Source organism: Sceloporus occidentalis, unplaced genomic scaffold, assembly GCF_023333645.1.
Source record: "Sceloporus occidentalis isolate IW3139 unplaced genomic scaffold, rSceOcc1.0.p SCAF_7, whole genome shotgun sequence".
In the NCBI taxonomy this organism is placed as follows: Eukaryota; Metazoa; Chordata; class Lepidosauria; order Squamata; family Phrynosomatidae; genus Sceloporus; species Sceloporus occidentalis.
Window position 1 is genome coordinate 27,513,836 of NW_028316987.1, and position 21,289 is coordinate 27,535,124.

General features: G+C 38.9%; 1 protein-coding gene across 1 annotated transcript in view; it reads right to left on the reverse strand.

Annotated features, from left to right (window-relative positions):
- Positions 1–21,289, reverse strand: part of LOC149309448 (uncharacterized) — a 58,947-nt gene that overhangs the window by 32,888 nt on the left and 4,770 nt on the right. Inside the window, exons 3-5 of the mRNA XM_089532481.1 lie at positions 18,335–18,403; positions 3,799–3,823; positions 2,029–2,061 (exon numbers count right to left, since the gene is read on the reverse strand). Of these exons, the coding sequence (XP_089388607.1) occupies positions 2,029–2,061; positions 3,799–3,823; positions 18,335–18,403 (127 nt within the window). The remainder of the gene's footprint in view (positions 1–2,028; positions 2,062–3,798; positions 3,824–18,334; positions 18,404–21,289) is intronic.

A 21,289-nucleotide genomic window follows, 5' to 3' on the forward strand; every position in this document is an offset into this window, starting at 1 on the left:
CCTTTAATCTCTTTTATATAGTTCTTCAATGTACTTTTTCTATCACTTTTTTATTTGTACTTGGTCAAATAATGTGTTCTCCTGCTGGTCATATAGCATCTTCACTCTTGGTTTAAATTCCCCTTTGATTGAAATTGAATAATTTAAAAATCAGCTTAACACACTAGAAAGCTGTGCCAAAACTAACAAAATTTATTTCAACAGTGAAAAATGTAAGGTTCTATACTCAGGCAGAAAAAATGAAAGGCTTAGATATAGAAAGGGTTACACCTGGCTTGATGACAGTACATGAGGAATCTGGGAGTTTTAGTAGACCACAAGCTGAACATGAGTCAACAATGTGATGCAGCAGCTAAAAAAGCAAATGCAATTCTAGGCTGCATCAACAGGAGTGTAGTGTCGAGACAGAGGGAACTAACAGTACCACTCTATTTTGCTGTAGTCAGCCCTCACCTAGTTCTGCACACAATTTCAGAAGGATGCTGATAAGCTGGAGCATGTCCACAGGAGAGCGAACAAAATGGAGAGCCTCAGGAAGCTGGGTATGAGGAGCGCTTCAGGAAGCTGGGTATGTTTAGCCTGAGGAAGGGTCACACGCTGAAGATGGAGCAAGCTTGTTTTCTGCTGTTCCAGGTTCATACAGGCAAAGAAATTCCACCAAAACATTAGGAAGATTTTCGTGACAGTAATACCTGATTGACAGTGAAAAGTGCTGCCTTGGAGTATGGTGGCTTCTCTTTCTTTAGAGGTTTTTAAACATACTATATGGCCATTTGTTGAGAATGCTTTGAGCATGTCTTCCTGCATTGGGATTGGAGCGGATGGCCTTTTGCTCTCTTATAAATCTATGATTTCTCATACTTTTTAAGAGGTCTCTATAGTCTATTTGATTTGTGTATTGGTCATCAGTTGATGCCATATATACCACCAACTCTTTTGTTGCTTGGAGAATATCTTTGTGATGAACAAATTGTTGGAATCCTAAAATTTGATCAGTCGTTCTCCTGCTTTATTTATGGATCTTAGGCCAAATTCTTCTACCATTTTTGGTGCTGCTCTGCTTCAAACTTTTGTGTTGCAATCACCTATGATTAAAAGAAGTCTTGTTTTCATTTATGAGCGATTTCCTGTTGGGCTCTGGCATAGAATATTTCAATTTCTCCAACTTCTGTCCCTGTAGTTGGAACATAAACTTGGACTATGGTTATATTGAAGTTTTTTCCTGAAGTCTTATTAATATCATTTGATCAGATTTTGCATTATATCCATTTACTGCTTTTGCTACATCTCACTATTAATGCCACATCATTTCTACTTAGATTTTCATTTTCTAAGTAAAACACTATGAAATCAATCAACTCAAAACGTCCCATTTCTGTTCACTTTAGTTCACTCACTCTAAGTAATGCACAATGTTTATATATTCCATTTCTTGTTTTACGACGTCTAATTTCCCAATTCACATGTCTCACATTCCATGCTTCTATGTGTTGTGAAGCTTCAGACTTTCTTGTCACTTCTGAGCACATCAACAGCTGAATATCCTTTTAGCTTGAGTCCAGATGCATCATTAGCATTATCTGCCTTCTGGTCTTCCCCAGTAGTTCATGGAATGCCTTCTGACTTGGGAGCCTCTTCTTCTGGCACTATCTCTTGGCTCAGTTTGGATTGTGTCATCTTAGGGTTTTCATAGTAAAAGACATTCAAAGTCTACAATGACTCCTTCTGTGCACAACTAACAAGTGTTAGCTATGGTGACACTGCTGTTGTCTCAGATTCTCTGCCAGTATTACCCCCCACTACTGTTGCCCAGTAACTACTTGGCACATTTAGTCTAGAGCTTCAATAGCTCCTCAGTAGCATTCCAATCATCAACCACACAAAAGCACACAATCCCTCCACAGAGGAAAGATAGTGCCATGGTGAGTCATTTTCTGACTTCCTTCTAAATTTAAAAAACATGGTTACCATGATTTTGAGAAATCCAGTGTCTAAAAACAATTCAGCATTATTTACTGGTATTCTTACCTGACAATGGCTCTTTAGATATTACTGGAGTACCTGGAAAGACATACCAATAAAGGCTATATTTTCATATTAATGGTTGCCAACAGTATATGAGACCTTTTCTTCTGCAATTCCACCCCTCCACCCCAGGTTTTCTGTTCACATTCATTTTTTTCAGCTAGCCTACTAGAACCAGATGCTTGTCATCATTTTCCAATTTAAGGTCATATGCAAATGTAGTGTTTACACACACACACACACTAGATAACCCCCTAACACAATTGTGGGCAACCATGGAACACACTATTAGACTTCTAAGAAATCCTGGCATACACCCAACTATACCTGCCTCACCAAACAAATTTTAAAAATGCCCCTAAGATAAATAACATGTTTAGGGGGCTTCCTGGACCTCTAGAGACCAGTCTAAGGAGATTTTTGTCCTTTTTTATTCCAAGACGTCTAAAACTTAATTGTTTGCATGGGAATGGGGGAAGGGTTCTTGTTTCCATTTAATTTATAGCAATAATAATAGCAAGTACACTTCTATATCACTTATCAGTGCATTTAAGAACTCCCTATGTGGTTTACAACGTGTAAGGTAATTGCCCCCAACAATCTGGGTACTCATTTTAGTGACTTATTGAAGGATGCCAGGCTGAGTCGCTCCTGAGCCCCTGGCTAGTGTTGTACTCACAACCTTGTGGTTTATGAGTGAGTGGCTGCAGTACAGGCATTTAACCACTATACACCTGGGCTCCTAATTTGTATACTGAATTTAAGAAACACTGATTTCCTTATTACCGCAGTATCATTTTCCCTCAGTGAAGAATAAAGAAAAACTGGGATCTAAAAACTAGGGGACAAGCAAAGAAACTAGGGTGTTTTACCTGTGTCATAGGGGATGTGTTGCTCAGTGTATGTGTTTGTGGGAAGATTTCCTGACAAAATCAGTTTAGCTTCCATGCAATAGATATTTTGTTCTTTTTTGTGGGGATAAATACACAGTTTGCCTTCTGCCATGTATGCCAGATTCTCGGGCAAGTTACTTGTCCTTTTTGTCTAAACAGCCCCTACAACAGTTATTCTGAGAAGTTCTTGTAGAACTGGTTGTCACTCAGAGTTGAATCTATGCAGAGGCATTCCATATTGTTCTTACATGGTTACTTCAAGAATTAACAACTATGATCCTATACATACAGGGCTCTTCGTATCCGCAGCCCACAGATGGCAAATTCCACAGGACCTTAAGGCCCATTTTCCTCAACAACTGTGTTGACACAACATGTGGACACCCTACCACTGAGAAGAACAGGGTAGGGCAATCTGCAGATGCCACAATCTGTGGGTGGCAAGCCTGCAGAAAGGAAGAGCCACCTGTACTTACTTGGAGATATGTACATGATTTTGGGTTCATTTTCTATTACCTAAATAAGATATTTATCAGCAGCATCATTTTTGTCAAAAATCTGAAGCTTGTCAGTGATGGCACAATTCGGAGGAAAGAATTCCCCTGCAGGACATCATTTCTTCTATGTACCCCACCTTCACAGCTATAACATCTGCTGTGGCTAGTGAAAACTCAATTGAAGGAAGAAACGGAGGACAGATGTTATGGAGATAAGACAAGGACGTGTTCCCACTGCTATCACCCCAACAGTTCCTTCCTTCAACATTTTCACTTGTCTGATCTTCAGTTTTGAAGAAATAGCAGAAATACAGGACAATCTAAATGTAATAATGCGTAAGCAAGTTCCACAACATATAAAAACAAGCAGATTTTGAACTCACGTTTTTCCTTTAGTGCTCGTTCTCTCTAAATGGTACAAGTGTTTCAAAAATAAAAGAGAATTATTAGTGAACTACAGCTCTCTCTCTCTCTCTCTCTTTTTAAAACAAAGGTGTTTTTATAAGCATAGCTTTTGCAGATAAATTATAACAAAGGCAAACTTTTAGTGAAAAAGAAAAAAGTACTGCCTTCATGATTTTCTGCAAAAGCTAGAGTGTGACAAGAAATAACCCTGATTTTATGGAATACAAGATTAATTTTAGCTGAAACCTAGTATTTCTCATTCGCACGACTGACTCTTGCAAGTGAAAAGGCCCATGTAGACAAAAATTAGGGATGGCATACACAAAGTCTTGATTTTTGCACAGTTTCAGCTCCTACAATCCTAGGAGCAGGAATCTCCTCTAAATCAAGATTTGTGGCCATTTGGTGAAAAATACTAGGTGATCATTTTTCCTGAAATTTCTAAAAGAGTGCCAGATGTGGCAAGCTAAAATTAATTCAATAAACAAAACAGATCTGGACAAACAGTTAAAGAAATATAGTTTCCACACTATGGATAAGATGCTCATCACAACAGAGAGAACTAAATACAGCTGCATAAAAATGTTGAAGTCACTATACAGTGTTCCTTTTTTCAAAAACAAATGCCTATATTTAATACTTATGACACTTCATTAAAACTGTATGAGAGAAAAAATTTGATTAACACTCTTAAATGGTTCATTTTAAGAAAAACAGATTCTTGGGTTTCTTTCAGATAGTTAAGAACTCTGAAATGTAAAACCAAATACCCACCAAACAGAACAACGAGGATGGCAGTGGCCTACCACAGAAAAGGGTATTTTTTAATATATCACATGCATTTGTTAAGGCTTAAATTTAATAATTCATTCTTCCTTTTCAGTTGGCTGGCCAAGTTTTCTTCTGTGAAATCAAATGTTTCAGAAAGTGTCAGTTTATGTGTGGGTTTTTTTTGGGGGGGGGGGGATAAGTCATCTTCTGCCTTAGATTGTGACTCAACTGGTGAATGGGGCATATTTTTTTCTTGACTCACTTTAATTTCTCACATAATGTTGACAACCTCTGGTATACTGAAAATTGCATCAAGAAATTCTATAAAATTCACTAGACTGTCTCAGGATCAAGGCTGCCAAAGTTTCCTGCAGAAGGTAAGATGTATTTAATAAATTTCTTAAATGATCATTAGATTTATAGGATTCAGAATGCAAAAAACAACAATGTTGTGTCTTGCTTGGCAACAAACTAAACACCAGTAACAGAAATAATTGAAGATTTCTACAGTCATATGAAGTACTTAATCCAGTCTCATACTTTATGACGGGTTTTTCACATTATCCAGGTCGTATTCAATAAACAGAAATTAATTTGAAAAGATCATTCTACCATATAGGAAAGAGCTTCCCACATCTTTCTATATATGAATATGCCTTCATTTTACTCCAGTCTCATACACTATCTATTACCTGCGATGGGAGAGAATATCTTCGGAGGTAGAGTTAAGACTCGTTTCTTTTCTAATTTGCTGTACTTTTGTTTGCTTCTCAGATGGGTCTCTGATGTAGGAGACTGGCAATTATTTTCCCCCACTGGCCCAGGGACTGGTATTATATTTTTGCCCATTGTTCCTTCTTTTTCCTGGAAAACTGCCAGTGGCACCAGTTAAGGGTTCACCACTTTGAGTAGCACTGCCTTACAGCAGTAGAATGATGCCAATGCTATTGGCAGTCAAACTGCCACAAAATTTTTTTTAGAACCACAGTGTTTTTTTATACTGTACATTCAAACTACAGAAACAATCCAATTTGACACCACTTTAACTACCAAGGCTAAATGCAATGAACCCTGGGATTTGTAATATCTGGTACCAGAGTCTTCTGTCAGAGGTGGCTAAATATTTAATAAAACTACAAATCCCAGAATCCCATAGCATTGAGCTATGGCAGTTAAATGGTGTCAAACTGCATTATTTCTGCAATGCGGATGACAAAACTGTCAACAAGCCAATTCAACATTTTAGAAAATGTATACAATAGTCTTAACAGGATTTAGACTTTCAGAATGCAAAGGAAGGAATACTGTATCTGAACAGTCCATTGTTGCATCAATAAGTACAAGAGTAAATAGGTGACTACAATAAAATTAAGTGAATAAAGGTTATTAATTTGTTTTCTAAAAACTGTCAGATAAGGAAATATAATCAACAGGAATAGGCTCAAAACCCTGAATGCAACTGTGTAAGGATTTGTGCTCAGGGACAAGGAGAATTACTATAATAATGCAGATAAACAGGTGAAAAAAACAACAAGAGATTTCCTCTACAGTATCCAAGAAATCAAAGGGAATTTTAAATCCAGAGTGGAGATGCTACACAACCAGCAGGGGAACACATTACTGATCCAGGTACAAACTTTAAAAAATGATAGAAACAGGACTCTGAAGATGATGATAAAGGATGACAGATTAATTCAAGGAAGAACCATTTGAAGATGAACTTAGAATTTTAGAAACTGAAGTGGAAGCTGCACTCAGAGCACTTGGGAGAAAAAATACCAAGGAAAGACAGCATACCAACAAATCTGTTTCAGTCTACAGAGGCAGAATCTACTCTACTTCTAGCTAAAATCTGTCAATAAATATGGAAAACAAAACAATACCCCACATACTGGAAACACTGGATATACATTCCAATTTCCAAGAAAGAGTACACCAAGAATTGCAGTAACCACTGGATCATTGAATTAATCTCCCATGTAAGCAAGGTGCTGCTCAAAATTTTACAACAAAAACTTTTCCTAAATACAGAGTGAGAATTGCCAGGTGTCCAAGCTGGATTCACAAAATGAAGAGATCATATTACAAACACAGGTTGGATAATGGAGCACACCAACGAATTTCAGAAGAAAACCAGGCTGTGCTCTATAGATTATAGCAAAGCCCTTGATTGCATAGATCATGAAAAAGTATGAATCACTCTTAAAAGAAATTTTATTGGCTTTATGTACAACCTGTACTTAAGGCAAGAGTCTACCATCAGGACAGAACAAAAAGAAACAAGAGGTTGTACTTACCGTGAAGGGTCATTCTGGGGTAGGAGAATTAATAATCCACTTCCCTTGGGTTTATCCCCACACGCACCATCTGCGAGGCAGGAGTCAGCAGTGTTCACTTCTATTGCATTCTGATTATTTGTCTGTGTTCGGTATGTATCTTTGATACTATCTATAGTCATATTGCCCGACTTCTATCCCATTTCATAATTTATTTATTTATTTTTAAATTCTGAAGAAGGAGGGCGTGGATTATTCCTCCTGCCATCCCAGAATGACTCTTCACGGTAAGTACAACCTCTCATTCTCAGGATGGCAGGTGGAATAATCTACTTCCCTTGGGATGTACCCAGCCCCTTTATTTCTGGGTGGGTTAATATCTTTATTTGATCACTGTCTCCTAATTGACATACTCTCTGACCTTGGGTTCTCAGACTCTGTTCTCGACTGGTTTAGATCTTACTTGTCTGGCAGATCTTTTGCAGTAGTTGCAGGGGGTCAGACTTCTTCTCCTGTTCCCTTATCTGTTGGAGTTCCCCAGGGCTTTGTTCTGGGTCCCCTTCTGTTTTCTCTCTACACACTCTCCTTAGGAAAACTCATCAGCTCTTTTGGTTTTTCCTACCATCTGTATGCTGATGACACCCAGTTGTATCTTTCTGCCCCTGACCTTTCTCCAAGGCTTGAACAGCAAGTCTCGTCTTGCCTTACAGCTGTCTCGCAGTGGATGCGCCATCGGCGTTTGAAGCTCAACATGTCCAAGATGGAGCTTCTTGTCTTTCCTCCTAAGCCCACCCTTCAACACTCCTTTTCTGTCTCTGTGGACAACATTTCTATTCAACCAGTCCAGCAAGCCCGCAGTCTTGGTTTTTTCTTTGATTCTTCTCTGTCGTGTATCCCTCAGATCCAGACCACAGCCAAGGCTTGTAGATTCTTTTTGTACAATATTGCCAAAATCCAACCATATCTCTCCGCCTCTTCTGCCAAGATCCTGGTCCATGCCCTAGTGATCTCACGACTGGATTACTGTAACGTCCTCCTGGCTGGGCTTCCTCTTTCTCACCTCCGTCCTTTAATCTCTGTCCAGCATTCAGCTGCACACATTATCACTTACACCCACTGCTCTGACCATATCTCTCCTGTGTTGACATCCCTTCACTGGCTCCCCCTCCCTTTCCGCATTCAGTATAAGCTCCTGCTGTCGACATTTAAAGCCCTCCATGGACTGGCCCCTCCTTACTTTCTCCTCACCTTCCAACCAGGGCCCTCCGTTCTGGTAGTCTAGGGTTCCTGTCTCAGCCCAGGATTTCCTCTGCCCCATCCCAGATTCGCCCCTTTTTACTTGCTGCCCCTCACTCCTGGAACCTTCTTCCCCCACAAGCAAGAGCCATCACTTCTTTAACTAGCTTCAAAACGGAGTTGAAAACCATCCTGTTCAGAGAAGCCTTCCCAGGCATTGCATAATTGTCGCTTACTATCTGGTGTTCTTTTGTTGCCTGTTTATCGAACCATTTCCTGTATTGCTATGTATTGTATATGTATTATCCTACTTGAGAGTATGTATTTTCCCTGGATGAAGATTAACCTTCCATTATGAAGCCAAGCCCTCCCTCCAGTCCATCTGCCTTGGTCCAGGCCTCGGAGGTAGAGAGGAACTGCTGGACCTCTTACCCTTTCCCGCCACCACTCCCTTCTCCTTCTGTGTCATGTCTTTTTAGATTGTAAGCCCGAGGGCAGGGAACCATCTAACTAAAAGATTGCATGTACAGCGCTGTGTAAATTTACAGCGCTTCATAAATAAAGGTTAATAATAATAATAATAATAATAATAATAATATTTATCCTCTACTACAGTGTGTATCACTCTTTGGCCAAATGCTGCCCATGCTGATTGAAATTTATCTAGCTTATAATGTTTTATAAATGTGCTTGGCTCTTTCCATCCTGCTGCCTTGCATATTTCTTGCAAGGAAGATGATGTAGTATATGCCATTGTTGTAGCCAATTATCTTGTAGAATGAGACCATACGTTCTGTGGTCTTCATATCTTCTCTAAGTCATAACATACCAAAATACATGCTTTCTTCCATCTACTTAAACCTATTTCGGATGTTTTATATCCTAACGTTCTAGAATTATATGATACATATAAAGGCTCAGTTTGTCTTCTTTCCTCTGTTCTTCTCTTATAGATCTTAACTGCTCTTTTTAAATTCAATGTATGCATTGCTTTTATGTTTTGGAGCTGGACAAAATTTCGGCAAATAAATCTTTTCACTAAATCTTGATCTTCTAATATACTTTGGCAGACACGATGGATCTAAGGAAAGTACTAATAAGGAAAGTACTACTCCTCAAATTTGTATAGGTTTGGCTATAGTGATAACGCTTCTAATTTGGCCCTTGTGGTCTCTTCCAACTCTATGATTCTATGATTCTTCTGGCTGAAGTTATAGCTAGCCACCAGAAAACATATTACAGTGGGCCCTCCGCATATGGGAAAATCAGCGTATGCTGGAGCCCCATTGAAAATAAGTTCTTTCAGGGTGCACGAGGGGCTCTTCCGAATGAAAGCCGCATATGGAGCGCCCACGCAAAACACGGGCGCACTGAATAAATGACAAGTGCTTGAAAGAAGAAATATACAGTGGCTTGAATAGAGCTTTTGGGCCCAAACAAACAGGCCAAAATAAAGCTGCTTTGGGTCACTTTGGAGGCATGCTGTTTAAATGACACACATATTTTAAGAGGCCAGAAGATGTGCCAAAGCTGCGCTCCAGTCCTTAGAGCTGGAGCATGGCTTTGGCGCAGCTTCCAGCATCTTAAGTTGCATGTGTCATTTAACAGCATACCTCCAAAGTGACCCGAAAGCAGCTTTATTTTGGCCTGTCTGTTTGGGCCCTTTGTTAATCTATTTAATACTACATTCAAATCCCATGCTGGGAATCTGTGTATCATTGGGAAAGTTGATATAGTTGCGCTTCTTATAAATTTCTGCATATGCTCATTGGCTGATATCCTCTCATCTCCATATTTTAATACTGATAAACAAAAATTTGCCTTTTCGGTGTATTTGGTCTCGATCCTTTGTTTACTCGATCCTGCAGAAATTGCAAAATACATTTTATTTCCATGTTTTGACAGTCAAGCTTCTCTTTTTTACACCAGTCCATAAATGTTTTCCAAGTTCAATTGTACAGTTTTTGAGTTATTAATCTGCTTGACGCTATGATAGTGTCTATTACTTCTGATGTGCACCGCATTTTTGTAGTGTTAGCCTCTCAATGCCCATGCAGTTAGTTGTAACCATTGCAGGTTTGAATGCCATATTGGGCCCTGAGTTAACCAATCCAACCCTTCTATCAGTGGTACAATTGTTGTATCAATGCATACCATGGCCTCCTTGGCCAATTTGGTGCTACTAGGCGCATACGTGCTTTTTTCCTTTTGAATCTTGTTTAGTACTTTCTGAATGATTTTCACAGGAGGAAAAGCATACAATATCCCTTTTGGCCATTGGTTGTTCAGAACATCCACTCTCTCTGCCATGAAATCCATCTCATTGAAAAATATATCTGTATTTTTTGATTCATGCAATTAGCAAACAAATCTACTTTGAATGGTCCAAACCTCTTGTTCAACCTGTTGAATTCCTCCACATTCAATGTCCATTCCACTGGATTGATTTGATATCCACTCAAGTAATCTGCTATTTTGTTTAATATTCCTTTAATGTACATAGCTGGCATTAACTTTAGGTTTTGTTCTGGCCAGTTCAATATTTTCATTGACTCCGTCATTAGATCCCAAGGATTGAATTGTGATGTTGTCTGTGACTACGAGAACATTTTTCTGTTGAATTTCTGTCTTGAACCCAGAAAGGCCAGTCTCACAGCGTTCATTTCCAAGTAATTTATACTTTGGTTTTTGTCTATTCGCTTCCAAGATCCTTGTGCATTGAGCTGAGCACAATATGCCCCCCATCCTATTAGAGTGGCATCCATTGTTATCTTCACTTGATGTTTCATTATAAAGGGAACACCTTTTCTCAAGTTGCTGGTTTGTAACCACCATTTCAAGGCTTCCCACACCAAATTTGGAATCAGAATCATGTGATCCCTTTTTCTACCAATACCTTGTTGACAGCACTGTAACAATGTTTATAAAGATCTCAAGTGGTACTTTCCCCAAGGCACTATTATTATTATTATTATTAACCTTTACTTATAAAGCGCTGTAAATTTACACAGCGCTGTACATAATTTTTTTAGTCAGACGGTTGTACTAGATGTACTGCTGATATCAAAAGTCCCATCCCTTTGGCCAACCACATTATTCTGTTTTTAACTGATTGTATGTACAGCACTGTGTAAATTTACAGGACTCTATAAATAAAGCTTAGTAATAATAAAATAATAATCTGCTTTTTTCGGTTTCTTAACAGTGATAATACCTTCTTTATGTTTCTTTGTCTTTCTAGTGATAGAGTCATGCATTCCTTTTCTGTATTTATTTCTGCCTCTAAGTGTGATAGCTATGTTCTCGGAGTCAAATGACTTTTCTGGTAAATATACTGCACAGCTCTACCTACACGACCCAAAGCCTTGTGTAGTGTACTAATATCTAATTCTTCAGCACACTTCAGCCTCATTATCACTTGAAGAATGGAAAATCCTTCGTAATTTAACTGTTTTGTCCATTTTCTAATTTAACTCTTAATAATAAACCTGACTGTATAAATATAATGGAGAAGCAGGGCAGGTAAATTAAAACTGTCAGAGAAGGGAAATTGGAGTCTCAACGGAAATTTATTAACTGAAAAAGAACATTGATTCCTGTCTCGCAGATGGCACACGTGGGGATAAATCCAAGGGAAATGAATTATTCCACCTGCTATCCTGAGAATGAGTGGTTTCCAGTTGGCAATGGGGTCAGGCAAGGCTCCATTTTATCACCCTATCTGTTTAACTTGTATGCTGAATGTATCATACATAAAGCAGAAATAGACTCTGAGGAAACAACATCAACAATACAGATGATATCATACTCCTAGCAGCAAATTGTGAAGCCTTGGAATGATTACTGAAGAAAATCAAGAAAGAAAATGCAAAGGCGGGTTTACAGTTCAACATTAAAAAAACAAAAATAATGAAGACAGATGGTTTACATACTTTTTATGAAGATGAAGACATTGAGACAGTTAAAGATATTTCTTATTTTTGCTCAGTAACTAATCAGAATGGAGACTGCAGTCAAGAAATCAGAAGGCAATTGGGACATGGAAGGGGGCTATGAAGGCACTAAACAAGATCCTGAACTGTAAAATATATAATTGAATACTAAGTTAGGATGTCCATGCCAACGTATTTCCCATTTCTATTTATCATTGTAAAAGATAAACAGTGAAGAAAACTGATAGGAAGAAAATCAATTAATTTAAATGTGGTACTTGCGAAGAGTTCTATGGATACCATGGACTGCTATAAAGACAAATACAGTGTGGGTGTGCTTTACGCGGCTTTCAGCATATGCTGAAAGCTATATGGGGAGAAGGGGTAGCGCCGCCGCGTGAATAAGCCGCATTCAAGCATAGGCAGTATTTGTTTTACACGGGGGAGTCCATAACGGATCCCCCGCATTAAAAAAGGGTGAACTGTAGGTCTTTTGTTGTTCTGTCCCTCCAGGTTGTTTCTGACTTATGGCGACGCTAAGCCAAACCTATCACAGGGTTTTCTGGGGCGGAGAGTAGAGCAAATCATATCCAGGTAATAAGTTGTGACTGGATGAGAATCTAGTGAGCAGGCAGGTGTAGACCATGGTAATAAGCCAAGTAAACCAGGTGATTGTATTAATTAGAAAGGTATAATTGCCTTGTGGATCTACTGGGTCTTGGGAGGTTTCATTGTATCCTGCTCTCATGGTAAGACAATTTATGCATGCTGCTGAATCAAGATTTTGGACTGTGTTGTGCTATTCATATTGTTCCGTTTGCTTCAGGTTCAGGGCCATTAAAAGCCAGCTTTTGTAAACAGGATATGGAGCTGTGCAATCAACAACACCCCATATTTTTTGTTTGGTAAGCAACCCAACCTTACACATTTAAGGATTTTTGGGAGTTATGCCTGGGTACATGTTCCAAAGACACAAAGAAGAAAGGGGCAAGCTAAAGCTGCAAAGCTAAGATCCTTGGGTTATGCCACAGGGTATAAGGGATATAGGTTTCATGCAGGCTATGGTAAGGTAGTAATATCCCAGAATGCAAGTTTCATTGAAAGCAATTGGAGACATGTTCATGCCAATTCAGAAATTCTTCTACTCATGAATGGGAGTGATGGGATAGACAGTACTGGTGGTACACCTTCACCACCTCAATCTCCTCTTAATGAAACCACTTCATCTAGTGGTCAACAGGTAAAAAGTCCTAAGAAAAGCCCTGGGAATGTTAAAAAGGAGGGGCAGGAAAGCCCAAAGGTTTTAATTGAGCAAGACACTACTATTCAACCAAGGAGGTCTCAGAGAAAGAACAAAGGAGTTCTGCCTGAAAGGTTTTCAGTTCCTAATGTTATTAGTTTGCAATACTATGTTAATAATAATAATAATATGATTTATTTGTATACCGCTTTTCCTATGATCAAAGCGGTTTACAGCATACATATGCATATACAATAACAAAGCAAGTAACAAAAAAAAAACTCTGCTTCTCTCCCCTCAAGATGGAGGTCGGGGGGAGGGCTCTTCAACTTGGCAGGCGGAGGCCTGTTGTTTCTTGCCTGCTTCTCTCCCCTCAAGATGGAGGTCGGGGGGAGAGCTCTTCAACTTGGCAGGCGGAGGCCTGTCGTTTCTTGCCTGCTTCTCTCCCCTCAAGATGGCGGTCGGGGGGAGGGCTCTTCAACTTGGCAGGCGGAGGCCTGTCGTTTCTTGCCTGCTTCTCTCCCCTCAAGATGGCGGTCGGGGGGAGGGCTCTTCCTCTTGGCAGGCGGAGGCCTGTCGTTTCTTGCCTGCTTCTCTCCCCTCAAGATGGTGGTCGGGGGGAGGGCTCTTCAACTTGGCAGGCAGAGGCCTGTCGTTTCTTGCCTGCTTCTCTCCCCTCAAGATGGTGGTCGGGGGGAGGGCTCTTCAAAGCCCCAAAGTTATGAGGAAGTTTTGAGTTTGCCTCCCAGTGAGAAGGCAAAGTGGGAAGAGGCAATGCAAGCTGAAATGAAATCCACAAATGATCACAAGGTATATACTGCTGTGAATCTGCCAGCAGATAAAAAGTCTGTAGGGTGTCGTTGGGTATACAAAATCAAACATTCTAGTTCAGGAGAAGTAAAGTACAAGGCTAGACTCGTAGCTCAAGGTTTTTCACAAAGAAAGTTTGAGAGCTATGATGAAGTTTTTTCACCTACTTCTAAGGCTTAAAGTCTGAGGTTAATCCTCACTATAGCTGCACAAACAGGTGCATTAGTTCACCATTTTGATATAGCTACAGCCTTTCTAAATGCACAGCTGGATCAATCAATATTCGTGGTGCAGCCTCCTGGTTTTCAAACAAGTAATCTGAATATGGTTTGGAAACTGAATAAGGCTATCTATGGGTTAAATCAGCTAGATGCTGGTACAAATGCTTTGAAGCTGAATTACTGAGACATGGTTTCAAACAAGGTATTGCTGATCCCTGTGTTTTTACCAAAGGGACAGGTAAAGATTTACAAATAATGCTTGCATTTGTAGATGATATTTGTTTCATTGCTCCATCTGTAAGCCATGTAAATAAGTTTGCAGAAGACCTGGGAAAGAAATTCCAAATAAAGCATTTGGGAAGTATTCACAAATACTTAGGTGTAGAAATTGAAAGAACTGCTGATGGAAGTTTTCTGCTCAGTCAGAAAGGAAAAAATTAAGCAGCTTTTGCAGAAACTTCATATGGAAGACTGCAAAGGTCAGGCTACTCGCATGGTAGTAGACTTTGTTAAAAGTGAATGTGAAATAATGCTTGATGATGTAGAACTATATCAATCAGCAGTAGGGAGTCTACTATATCTGGCACACTGGAGTCGACCAGATTTATCTGCAGCTGCAAACATATTAAGTCATTTTTGTTCAAAACCAACCAATGCAGCCTGGCAAGCTGGCAAGCGATTCATGAGATATTTAAAGGAGACAATTAGTTATAATTTGTTAATTTCATCTTCTGTATCAAATGAGTTATGCTGTTATGTAGACAGTGATTTTGCCAATGATGTACAGGACAGAAAGTCTACAACAGGCATTGTTATGTTTTTATCAAAGTTCCTGTAATATGGAAGTCTAAGAAGCAGTTTTGTGTCAGTTTCTTCAGCAGAAGCTGAGTATGCCGCTTTATCGGATTTATGTTGTGAATTAGTATGGTTTATACAACTCCTGAAAGATCTACAAATTGAAGTAGAGAAGCCTGTCACTGTTTACGAAGATTCTCAAGCATGCATTGAGATGGCAACAACAGAAAGAGTAAAAAGTCGCACTAAAATATCATAATGTAAGAGATGTTGTACAAGCCATTGTAATACAACGAATATATTGTGCGTCACAAGAAAATGTAGCTGATGTGTTCACCAAGCCATTGGTTGTCGTAAAACATAAAGAGAAAATGTAGCTGATGTGTTCACCAAGCCATTGGTTGTCGTAAAACATAAAGAGATTATGTCCAGGCTTGGCTTAATTCAGAATGTTATATAAGTCTACCAGTTGGTTATGCACTTCATCCAGTGCACAAGGAGGGGTGTCCAGGTAATAAGTTGTGACTGGATGAGAATCTAGTGAGCAGGCAGGTGTAGACCATGGTAATAAGCCAAGTAAACCAGGTGATTGTATTAACTAATTAGAAAGGTATAATTGCCTTGTGGATCTACTGGGTCTTGGGAGCTTTCCTTGTATCCTGCTCTCATGGTAAGACAATTTATGCATGCTACTGAATCAAGATTTTGGATCGTGCTGTGCTATATTGTTCTGTTTGCATCAGTTGTGTTTTTTTAGACTTCTGTTAAGTAAAGTTTTAAATTCCTCAAACCTCTGCTGTTGTTTTTACTATAATACTCACACCCCAACAAATCAAACCTGAACTCGCCCTAGAAACCAAGATGACTAAACTGAGACTGTCACACTTTGGCCCTAAGAAGACATGACTCACTAGAAAAGACAAAAATGCTTAGTAAATTAGAAGGAAGCAGGAAAAGAAGACCACATTACAAATGGGTGGATTCAATCACAGTAACCTGTGCCCTGTTATATGCAAGACATGAGCAGGGCTGTTGATGATAGGGTGACTTGGAGGTTTCTCATTCATAGTGTCACCATAAGTCAGATTTGACTTACTGGCTGTTAACAACAACAAAAATGAATTTAATTTAACAGACAATATTAAAAGTTAGAGCTTTGATTTTGATGTTCATTCCAGCTTCAAGGTATGTACATTACTTTTGTTTCCAGGTACAATTCGATGCTATAAAGGTCCAGGCCATTTGGCAGACAGTATCTCCCTGTATGAGCCAACCTGGGCTCTGAGATCCTCAGGGGAGGCCCTTATCTCTGTCCGAACACCATCACAAGCATGGTTGGTGGGGACACAAGATATAATAATTGTTTTATTTTATTTTATGCATTTAAACTTTTTTAGTATAAAGGCCTTTCTCAACAAGGGAGTGGGATGTAACATTTAGGATAATAATACTTAACTGTTTTTTCAAAGTGTGTATTCTACTGTACAAGGGGGGAGGACAACTAATTTGAAATGTGTGCTGCAGGAGAGTTCTACGGATACGATGAACTGCCAAAAAGATAAAGCAATGGCTCCAAAAGCAAATTAAGCCTGAATTCTCCCTAAAAGCCAAAATGACTAAACTGAGGATATCCTGCTCTGAATTTAAGAGATGACATGACTCACCAGAAAAGATGGCAATGCTTGATAAAGTGGAAAGTTTGGTAAAGTAAAAAGCAGAAAAAGAAGAATGCAGGCATTGGTTGATCAGGGCTTATGGAAGTCTTTCATAAGATCCCCATAAGTTGATGACAAACAATAACTATGATTTCAGTAGTGTAAAATTGGATGAGAGATACTCAACCTGTAGATGCAATACAAAGGAAGTTTCAAAGCACAAAGGACACAAGCAGATGTGAATAGGGGCTAAGAAAATGCACATATACCAAATAGGATGTAAAGGCAAAGCAAAGAAATTGGCAACAATTATACATAAATGTTTTATTCAAATCCTTCAAAGCCCAATTCCTCTTGGCTGAGGGAAACTGCCAAAAAATTCCCACTGTCCAAGCACTGAAAAAGGCCACAGGAGAAAAAGATCACAACAGAAAGAGTAGAGAATGTTGGTGCTTCTTTCAGGTGCTCCCACAACAGATTAAGTTCTAGCCTTTTGCCACTCAGAGAAGGGCTGGTTCCCAGGTTTTTGTGTCAATTTTTGACTGAAATGTCTAGACTTATACATGAGAATATATAGTATCTCTTCACTCTAAGTTTTTACTGGAAAGTTATGCTGGAAAAATTCTATTAAAAAAACATCACCAACAGCATAAATATTCATAGTGGTGCTGTTCTTTTTAAAAAGTTGTGCTGTTTTAGCCATACATTTTAGTTTATTTAGTCATATATAATCCACAACTTCTTAAAAATATTAAATAAGAAAATGATAGAAATGTCTTTTTAAACTCCACTGTGCTACATTTAACATTAAAACTTCAATACTACATTACATTACTGTAGTTGCCAGAAAAGAAACCATTAGGACTTTTAACTTGTTAGAAAAATGTGGAAGCTCCAGCCTTGGCAGAATCTTCACAAAGGATCTGAATATGTGAAGAATAAACAATGCTACTCTCTACAAGTCATGCTATCTACAGAGAATGAAAGAAAAATAATAAAATTGGCTTTGTCATTTTCAGCACTGTGATGTGTAAAGTTCCCTTGGAATACTGGCTCCACACTGTTTTTAATTTTATAGGTCAAAGGGCACACTCAGCAGCAAAAATACCTAAACATTAAGCCACTGTATAAATACACAAGGTAGAAGTTGCAGAAATCAAGTAAAAACCATGTAGAGTTTCAGCCACTATCATACAAACAATTCAAAATACTAAAATTATTCTGTTTTACAGTTTATTTCTTCAAAGTATTTGGTCAACAGTTAGTTTACACTTACCTGAGATTTTATTATTTACATTACACATCTAGCATTATATTTATGGCAGAAGTGCAGTTCTCAAATCAGCTTTTCCAAAAGCAGTCTCACTATATTTTGGTTGCAGTATGAAGATGGAAACTAGATTCCCTATACAAAGTTCAAGTGTAGAATCTTTACCCTTAACTCATGTCATACTTAAACCAAAGAAAAACCAGAGAATAAATGCAGTTTAGTATTCAATATGTCAATGAAAATAATTACATAAATCTATGCTACATATTGAGAGCATACTCATTTCTAAATCTAAGAAAATAAATTACCTTTTTATGCCTTATTCCAGCAAAGTGTGTCTGCAGTGTCATTGCACTCATGCATGGAACTTTACAAATCTAAAAGAAGTTCAAAAATTGTGTTATAGAACCAGGGTTTATTTGTTTTTTAAGTTCTCTTTGAAGATAGTAATATAATGGAATTAAACATTTAAACATATAAAACGTGCCAGGTATTTTACAACAATAGGCTTGCTCAGGATGATGGCTGCCATGACAAACATGTCATCAGCCAAACACATCATAGAGTTGGAAGAGACTACAAGGGCCATCCAGTCCAACCCCCTGCCACGCAGGAAATCACAATCAAAGAATCCCCAACAGATGGCCTAGAGACAAGGTTCTTTGCTAGAGCTCCATCTTCTTGGTGTCATCCAGTAGTTAATCAGATTGTTAATGGGGGCTTGCTACTGGGGGTATCAACTTCCTTGTTCCAAGTAGCTACTTGCTGCAGGCCTATTTCTGGACAAAATTATGCCCTATGTCTAGTCTATCTGAATGACCGAATCTCCCCACATGAGCCTGCCCAGGCTCTAAGATCATCTGTGGATCATCTTCTCTCAGCCCCACCACTTTCCCAGATTTGTTTGGTGGGAACATGAGAAAGGGCCTTCTTACAGTTGGTACTATACTTTGGAATTCTCTGTCATGAGGGCTAGGATAGTCCCCTCATTGTCTTCATTTCCATAAGAATTTTTTTTTAATTCTGTTCAAGCAGACTTTTAAAAAATCACCAAGAGCATGCTGTTTTAATGATGGGCTGTTCTGCTGATTTTTCTTTTCTTTTTCAATTAATTTAGAATCACAGAATAATAGTTGGAAGAAAGCACAAGGGCCATTCAGTCCAGCCTCCTGCCATGCAGGGAAACAGTATCAAAGCACTCCCAAAAGATAGCTATTATTGTTGTTGTTGTTATGTTTATTTATATCCTGTTTAAAAACCTCCAAAGGTGACTCTACCACACTGTGAGGCAGTATATTCCAATGTCAAACAGCTCTTGCCATCAGAAGGCTCTTCCTAATGTTTAGGCAGAATCTCTTTTCCTATTGCTCCGCGTCCTGGTCTCTGGAGCAGCAGAAAACAAGTTTGCTCCTTCTGCCATATGACATTTTTTCAAATATTTAAAACATGGCTATCATTTCACCTTTTAACCTTCTTTCTTCAGGCTAAACATTCCCAGCTCCCTGAGGGACTCCTCATGGGGCATGGTTACTAGAACTTTCACTATTTCAGTCCTCTGGACACAATCCATCTTGTCAATATCCTTCTTGAAGTGTGGTGCCCAGAACTGGACACAATATTGCAGGTAAGGTCTGACCAAAGCAGAATAAAGGTACTATTACTTGCCTCAGTCTAGATACTATGCTTCCATTGATGCAGCCTAGAATCACATTGGCTTTTCTAGCTGCTGCATCACACTGCTGATTCATGTTCAGGTTGTGGTCCACTAACACTCGTATTTCTTTCTCATGCACTGCTGTCAAGCCTATATCTGTGCATTTCATTTTTACTGCCCCAAAGTAGTACCCTTCATTTCTCCCTGTTGAAGTTCATTTTCTTAGTTTTGGCTCAGCTTTCTGATATGTTATGATCATTTTGTATTCTGATTCTATCCTCTGGTTTTAAAGGTTTAAATTTTTGTCTGAACATTCAGAATATCATAAGGGATTATGGGTAAGAAGCTGAAAGAGCTGGATGCACAGGTTTGTCATTTCATCTCTTCTCTCAGTTGAAAAGTATGGGCTAGGAAGGGAGAGGAAAATAGCGGATGTGAACAACTGGATCCGCAGAGTGTGCTGATGAGAATGATTTTGATTCATGGCCTGCAGTTTCCTGAGAGGGAACTGCTGGCAAGGGATGGGTTGCACCTCACATCAGTTGGCAGAAACGTTTTTGCCAACATCTCAAAAATCTGATTAGGAGGGCTTTAAACTGAGTTATCCAGGGGAGGGAGATAGTATTTTGGAATGTCTGGAGATAATAGTCAAACTGTTATAGAGTGAACAAGGTAAATAGTGCAAAGAACCAACAGTGGGAGGGAAAAATCTTTACAAAGGCAGCTGGGGGATGTCTCTACACTAATGCACAGAGCATGGGAAATAAACAAACAACAACAAAAAATGAATGAATTTGAACTCATAGCACGCCAAAGGAAATACAATATAATAGGCATCAATGAAACCTGGTGGGATGGCCATGCAGTCCAACCCACTGCTATACAGGAACAGCTCTTACTGTCAGCAAGCTTGTTTTCTGCTGCTCTAGATAATAGGACATCGAACACTGAAGACAAGGGAATAATTTGCAAAGCAGTGCTGCAAGAAATTCTGTAAAAACTATGAACTGACAAAAAGAGCAAATCAAGTTTGAGATCTCTTTATAAGCCAAAATGACTGAACTGAGGCTGTCCTACGTGGGACGTATCACAAGACTTTACTAATTGTAATGTGATTCATGCTTGTTAAAATGGAAGATAGTGGAGAAAGAGCAAAAGAGGAATCTTATCTATAGATAGATTGATTGATTGATTGATTGATTGATTAAAGGAAGAAGTCACAGATTGTGAAATCTGATCAGGGAGGGCAATTGATGACTGGGGCTCTTGGGAGATGTCTCTTTCAGAGGGTCACTTTAAGTCAAAGTCAATTTTATGGGAAATAACAATAAAAGATGTGGTAGCTTCCACCGAAGGTTCCCACTACTTTCCCGTAATTGAGTAGTTGTTCACTATTTATGAGAAAAAAGTTCAACATGGTTTTTGCTTCTACATAACTGTCAGTGAGGCAAGTGAAAAATTTTACATTCTTAGAATCATAGAGTTGGAAGAGACCACAAGGGCCATCCAGTCCAACCCCTGCCATGCAGGAAATCACAATCAAAGCATCCCCGACAGATGGCCATCCAGCTTCTGCTTAAAAACCTCCAAAGGAGGAGATTCCACTACA